The 7,500-nt window shown below is 43.9% G+C and overlaps 1 protein-coding gene across 2 annotated transcripts in view; it reads left to right on the top strand.

Annotated features, from left to right (window-relative positions):
* Positions 1–7,500, top strand: part of lipia (lipase, member Ia) — a 9,800-nt gene that overhangs the window by 2,290 nt on the left and 10 nt on the right. For both annotated transcript variants that reach the window (XM_062547779.1, XM_062547778.1), the window contains exons 3-12: positions 344–407; positions 748–1,139; positions 2,234–2,342; positions 2,833–2,934; positions 3,718–3,807; positions 4,115–4,282; positions 4,500–4,589; positions 5,092–5,200; positions 5,502–5,669; positions 6,846–7,500. The exon at positions 6,846–7,500 is cut by the window's right edge and continues 10 nt beyond it. In XM_062547779.1, coding sequence (XP_062403763.1) covers positions 353–407; positions 748–1,139; positions 2,234–2,342; positions 2,833–2,934; positions 3,718–3,807; positions 4,115–4,282; positions 4,500–4,589; positions 5,092–5,200; positions 5,502–5,669; positions 6,846–6,933 — 1,371 coding nt within the window. In that variant the 5' untranslated portion in view covers positions 344–352 and the 3' untranslated portion in view covers positions 6,934–7,500. The remainder of the gene's footprint in view (positions 1–343; positions 408–747; positions 1,140–2,233; positions 2,343–2,832; positions 2,935–3,717; positions 3,808–4,114; positions 4,283–4,499; positions 4,590–5,091; positions 5,201–5,501; positions 5,670–6,845) is intronic.

Genomic DNA, 7,500 nt, shown 5'->3' with positions numbered 1-7,500 from the left:
GGGAGTTGATCCTGGCTGTGGGTTGGTTGAGGTTGTTAATCACTTTCCTGTCGAGACAAAATCCCCTTTGCTGTGCTCAGGAATGGGTGTTTTTGTGGTCAGTGATTCTGTGTTTACACTTATCCATGCTCTTCAGAAGAAGTGTGTGTAGGGTGGTTGTCTCTCTACATTGCCGCTTCCTGTCCTCTCTCTCTCTCTCTCTCTCTATCTATCTCTCTCTCTCTCTGCATGTGTGTATATTGTGAATGTTGTGTTTTTGAGTGTTCTCTGAAAGCAACCGACTGAGACAACCGTGTAGATGTTTCTCATGAGTGCCTGTTTTGTGTGACTGCACTTTTTGTAGGTCTGCAGAATGTTTCACTACTGCCTCTTGGCTCTATTGGGGACATCATGTATGTGGGACACAGGTAAGGTGATCATGGCCTTAGACATTTATACGGACACAAACACACACACATATCAGGGGCGGAGCCAGAATAGCCACCCTAGACCGATTGGCCACCCCAGGTGCCACCCCAATAGTCTAGTCTACAATTCGCCATTAACAGTAGAAGGCGGGACAGGGAGAGGCTTTTGGGGAGAGGAAATTGCTTGATGAACAGCTGCCTCTTAATTCAGGGTGCACACACACACATGCAACACACACACACATGCAACACACACACACACACACACACACACACACACACACACACACATGCAACACACACACACACACACACACACTAACTCTCCTCCCTTCTTCAGGTTCAGCTGAGGAGTGTGCCAGCTTCACAGATCTGGACCTCCACCACGCCATTGCTGGCACCAGTCTGGACGTGCGGCTGCTCTTGTACACCCGTGCCAACATCACCAACATCACCAACATCTGTGCCCATGAGCTGAACCACCTGAATCCCTTCTCCCAACCCGAGCTGAATGCCAGCCGGCCCACCGCCTTCATCATCCACGGGTTTCGACCCACCGGCTCGCCGCCGGGCTGGTACGAGCTGCTGGCAAGGCTGCTGTTGGAGCGGGATGACCTCAACGTGATAGTGGTGGACTGGAACCGCGGCGCCGCCAACATCAACTACTTCATCGCAGTGAAGAACACAAGGAAGGTGGCCGACAACATGACCGCCTTCATACTGAAGATGGAGGTGAGTGTGGGAGCCGGGGGGTCGCCAAGGATACGGCCAGGTAGGCTCAGGGCTGCACACATCTGCATTTAAGTTGCATTTCCATGCACTCTTAAAAAAAGGGTTCTTGAGGTGCTAGAACTATGCAGACTTTAAAGACCCCTTAGGGGGTCCTTTGATGAATCCTTCAAAATGGTTTAAAGAACCATTTAGAGGTGCTATATGTGAAGCATGCAATATACATATACAGTATATAGCACCTTTTTTTCTAGTGTGCATTCATTTTAGTAGGTGCTTTGATCCAAATTGAGTTTCAAGAGCAGTACATGAGAAATAAGCGCGTTGTAAACTTTATGATTGGTTGAGACAGATGGAATGTGTAACAGGAGCTCACTTTAAGTGGCATGTTAATAAGGCATTGCAGAAGAGAAATCTCGAATTCCCAATGTTCAAGTGTCTCATTAACGCAAAGAGTCACACAGTAACCCAGACTATTAAAGCTTCATCAGTTATCTGTCACTGACGGGTGTTTTTCCCAACAGTGTGGCATTCATGGAGCGAATTTGCCTTTTGGGTGTGTACTGTGTGTACAGACGACTTGCCCATGTTTGGTTGGGATATATGGGTCATCTCTCTGTTTATAGCACTTTATGGCCTCATTCCCCGCCTCTGCTGTATGACTCTTCCGTCTTAATCTGTCACCGAGTCCTTTCTTCTTGCTACTTCTGTGTCAGAAACTGTCAGGAGTGAAGCTTAAGATGGTCCTCTGCTGTTGTACTGATCTGTGACATTTTCAGCATAAATGTAGCCAGTTGCTTGTGTCAGTTTAACATGAGGTTGACGTTGATATTGATGTTGGGGGTTGTTGGAGCTTTTTAGTTCATCCACACTGTAGTAGCTGTCACTGTGCTTCTTGGCCTGCAAATGTTTGAACGAGTATTTGTGGATTGAAACAAAATAACACTCTGTGTGTGCTCTCTCTCTCTTTCTCTCTCTCTCTCTTTTAATACCTTTCCTCTTTTCCATCCTCCCTTTATTTCCCACAACAACCCCCCCCCCCCCCCCCCCCCCCCCCCACACACACACACACACACACACACACCTCTGTCTGTCAGGAGCATGGCACACCTCTGAGTGCATTCCATCTGATTGGTGTGAGTCTGGGGGCTCACATCTCTGGGTTCATCGGAACCAAGCTCAATGGGTCCATTGGCAGGATCACAGGTGAGAATGTGGAGAGTAGGCCGCCATCTTTTTACCTCATCATTACACTTTCCTCTCCCGGCTTACATGACAGATTTAACAGGTCTGTTGTTAGTTTACTATAACAATGCCTACTATAACGGGCAATTACGGTTTATTTACCAATTGAGTTGTTATCCAATGTGCAGGAACAAGAGATGTTTCATCCGTATGTAGTCACTGAGGGAGATGAGCATAGCTTATAAACCTTGCTGTTAATAGCACTATACTACCGTCATTTCCCAACTATCAGCCGTGACTTATACATTGATTTAGCAAAATTTCTTCAGCTATAAGGTTAAAACACAGGGGCAGTTAATATGGTATTAATATGGTTTTGTTTGCTTTCTTTCTAGCTTGTATAAAACACTGTCCTGCGGCTTATACAAAATGCAGCTAATTACTGTATACTTGTTGAGACACAGACCTGATGAACTTACCAATGAAAGTGTTCTATTGTCTCTCTCTTCAGCATTGGACCCAGCTGGGCCTGAGTTCACGGGCAAGCCCCCCGATAGCCGCCTGGACCCCACAGACGCTCAGTTTGTGGATGTGATTCACACGGACATGGATGGTGAGTCGCATAAGGATGTCTGGTCCTCTCCTCTCTCCTCTCTCCTCTGTCTTCGGCCTTCTTCAATTTCAATTTTCAATTTAATTTCACTTATAGAGTGCCAAAACATCACACATGTCTCATGGCGCTTTACAGAGTGTTACAATCAGAGAAAGCCCATGAGTTACAGGGGCGAGGAAAAAAATTATAGAGTTGGAGATACATATAGGAAGAAACCTCGGACAGATCCACGACTCAAGGGCCCAACCCATCTGCCTAGGGTCAGTTACAGTACAGTAAGGTCATTTTTAGTGTCAGAAAGTTCAAATAAATAGATAGATAGATAGATAGATAGATAGATAGATACTTTATTGATCCCCAAGGGGAAATTCAAGATAGTCCAGTGTAGGGAATACATTGTCCATTGTCCATTGGGATTAGGAAATGTTTGAAGGAAAGTAATGGATCGATGTGTGGGCCAGGAATCCGGGCAAGGGGACAACAACAGGCGATGGTAGAGCAGTCATAGGGATGGGACTTCAAATGTGATGAGGGCCAGGCACAAGGATGGCTGATGACTGGTAATGATTTACCTCTTCATCATTGTGATCATCTTCCCACTTCTTCTCTGTCCTCATCTTCAAAATGTATGCTGAATGTTTAAGGGGGTAGAGGAATGATTGGTGGGCCTACTTTTGTCTGACTTTTGTCTTTTTTTTAATGCTTCCCCTTCCTGCTATGTTTTCCTGTATCAGTTATGTATGAACTGCTATGATATAAAAAAAATCTCTATTGCCTCTGTAGCTCTGGGCTTCCGTAAACCACTTGGTCATATAGACTACTACCCCAATGGAGGAGGAGACCAGCCAGGATGCCCCAGGACCATTCTAGCTGGTGAGTCTACTGGAAGGGATTCAGCCAGGATATCCCATCCACAGTCTATGGGATAACCCATCCAGTCTATGGGGTAACCCATCCACAGTAACGTCTGACATGGCAATTTATCTGCTTTCTTCCTGTCACTCGATTAATATTAAACATTAGTCATCTAATTTTACACTTACAGGCACTGGGTGATTAAGGGTTACTGTAGAATACAAGAGTCATCTCATGTAAACTGACCATATCAACAACACTAAATGGCTCATACTGTGTTTATCCCCCCCCCCCCCCCCCCCCCCTTTCATATTGTCTGTCCCAGGATCAGCATATTTCAAATGTGACCACCAGAGGTCAGTGTATTTGTTCATGAACTCCATCAACAGGACGTGTGATCTGATTGCTTACCCGTGTGAGTCCTACTCGGACTTCCTTGACGGGAAATGTCTGGAATGCGACAAGTTCAGTGGAGAAGGCTGTCCATGGTTGGGTAAGACAGAAGTTATTCTCATCCCTGGTCATTTTCAGTTTTATAACATGCACACCTATTTCTATAAACAGTTCAGTGAAGTAACTGATGATAATTATTAGATGACAGAAATGTTAACGACGATGACTATGGTGATGATGATGATGATAGGTATGACGATGAAGAAATCTATGCGCATATGCAAGTTGTATCTTCTAACCAAGTTCTTGGTTCGCAGGTTATGATGCCACCAAGTGGAAAGACACCCTGGTCAAACGTGGACAAACAAAGACCTACTTCAGTACAAACAACTGGTCCCCATTTTGCAGTGAGTCTGTCTGTCTTGTGTGTGTGTGTGTGTGTGTGTGTGTGTGTGTGACTCATGTGATTAGGGTCTTGGCTCAGGGGGTGGATTGGTATGTTCCTGTTTATTGGTTTATCTGTTCCCATTTTGGTTTGAAGTAGAAACTATATGAGACTACAGTGACTTTAGATGTAAATATAGATACACCTCACACAAGATATGTGAATTTATATTTAAAAGGTGGAGAACATTTAGAGATAAGCAACAGTAGTGGTATATCCTATATTTAAGAGGACACAGAAGCTATACAATAAATAAATAATAATAATACTTAGAGGCTAAAGTATTAACTATACTAATGTGGTGACGTGCACAACACTGGAGCGATGTGCATGTATTTGTAATGACTTCTGATTTCCGCTCTTCCACTCAAAATTCTTGTGGGCAGATTTAGATCCTCAAATTCTAGGTTCTACTTCTTAGAACTGATGTTGAACACTGGGTTCTCTTTGTCTTGTTTCCATAGAGACTGGCTACCGGGTGGACATTGTGACATGGAACTCTGAGACACGCTGGGGTTTCCTGACGCTAAAACTTCACAGTAAAGATCAGGAGATCGAGACCAGGATAGACCAGTGAGTGTCTCGTGCAAGTAGCCTACACACACAAACATAAACTAGCTATGCTCACATGCAGGCACACACACACACACACACACACACACACACACACACTATATCTCCTCCCTTCTGACAGCACAGCACATGCAAGCACAAGACATACAAAACCACAAAACGCAGATATCATTTTCTATTTCTCTTCCTCATTTTGCTTCCCAGACTGACTGCCCCCCCCCCCCCCCCCTTCTGTCTCCTCTCTGTCTCGCTCACTTTGTCCCTTTCTCACTCTGCTCATCTCTCTTTCTCTTTTAAACAGCAAAGCAGCTGAGTTTAAACTCTACACAAAGCAAAGCCTGCTGGCCCAGTTTGACAGAGACCTGCAGCCCGTGGAGCGGGTGTCCATCAGCTTCTCCACAGGAAATGGCCTGAAGCCACGCTACAAGTTGCGCGTTCTCCGCATCAGTCTCACTCCACTGCACGGCAGGTCAGGGTTCATGTCACTTACACTCACCTTTGACCTATCGTTGATACTGACCTTGACCTCTCGTTAGGTCACTCACCTTGAGCCTTTGTTGTTACTCTATGAACAGACAGGCATCTAATGCAGTTACATAGCCAGGATGTCTCAACTTGGAGTTCAAATTTCATCTGGAAGTGTTTGGACCATTTCATATTGATAGTAATAATTTATGAGTATTATTTGGAGTTCTATACTATTGCAAGCAGCCTTGAATCACGGATCTGTGCAAGCAAGGATCCTTGTTGTGTTAGAAGGAAAACACTTTCCCTTCCCCCTTGTGAAATGCTAATTGCCAACATTCCTTTGGAATTTGAAACCAACTCGCCCTAAGACAAAGGATTCTACCTTGATGTAATATATTTATATGTCATGAAATGTAAATGTATTCATGTCTGGAATCATTATGATAGTCTCAGCGTAAGGATTGTAATGATACCAGTGTAAGAATGTTTGGAATATTCTGTAAGTGATGATAGTGATATATATGATATATATCCCCCTCTAATCAGAGTGAGAAGGTGTGTCTAGGTGTGACTAGGTGTGAGTGGGTGTGACTGAAGCCATCTAAGTGAACCAATGACCTGGCCTTGTTTTCGGCGCCCTTTTCCCTTTGTTCATACTCATACAAATGTGATGAAATGACAGTGTTGGTCAGAATGAAAGATTGACTTTTGTAGAAGGAGGACATGGCATGCTGAGGCCATGGTCTTTGGTCCAATCCAAAGGCCATGGCCTCCTCAGACTAAAGATAATTTTCACCCTCTCTGCTTGTAAGAATAAAACCTGATTCCTAAGTTTTCTTGAGTTTGCCAGTCTAAATTAATAAGTAATAATATCTAAAGATAGAATTACCAACAATATACTAAAAATAGATTTAGCTAAACCTTGCAAAGTTATCTGGACTGGGAGAAACCGGACAAACCTGTTAGAAACTCTCAATCTCAATTGAGATTTATGGGCTGGTGTGAACCAGGCTAAAAGGTATCTGCAAGGCCAATCCATTGCAAATTTAGATTGCTATTTAGTTTGTGTTAATTTATTAAACTCACCAATGTGTGTGTGTGTGTGTGTGTGTGTGTGTGTGTGTGTGTGTGTGTGTGTCTGTGTGTCTGTGTGTGCGCACATGTGTCCCAACTGTAGGACATCACTGTGTCGGTATGATCTCGTGCTGGAGGAGAGCAAAGAGGTGACCTTCAGGCCTATCCCCTGTGAAAACTCCAACTTCTGAACCAAGACCAGACCTTTGCACAGGGCCAGCGTGGAAAATAAAACCACTGCTGGATTCGTACCAGTCAGCTCCACATAGCTCTCTGCTGCCCTCTGCAGGCCTAATACAAGAACTGTGGCCTCCACTCATCCCTTCCTGTGTCACTTTACAGCTCAGATTGAGCATGCAGTAGACAGACAGGCAAGGACATGTCTGCGTCATAAGAGGACTCTGTTGACTCCTGCATCACACCTTTGGAGCTCAGAATGACACTCTGAGGAGAAGCAGTCTGGTAAAAACAGTAGGCACTATCTAGACCTTTATAAGTATACGTATGTACAGTACAGTGTACATATCATTTGTTAGGAATGTTATATAGGCAAAAATGTAAGTATCTGTAGACTTGAAAAGGGACTGACAGTTCTAAATATTCTGTTTTGTCCTTTTGTAAATTCTGTCGTCTTGCAGTGTAATTGTCTCTGTTTACTGGTGTCTGTGGAACTCTTTTTGTATGAAGGCAACATTTTAATGTAATTATGCTTGTAAGTATGTGTAATATAATTAAATATGAATTTTATTAATCTTTTT

This window comes from Sardina pilchardus, chromosome 10 (genome assembly GCF_963854185.1).
Source record: "Sardina pilchardus chromosome 10, fSarPil1.1, whole genome shotgun sequence".
NCBI lineage: Eukaryota > Metazoa > Chordata > Actinopteri > Clupeiformes > Clupeidae > Sardina > Sardina pilchardus.
Note: the sequence above shows the minus strand (reverse complement) of the source record. Positions and strands in the feature narration are given on the sequence as shown.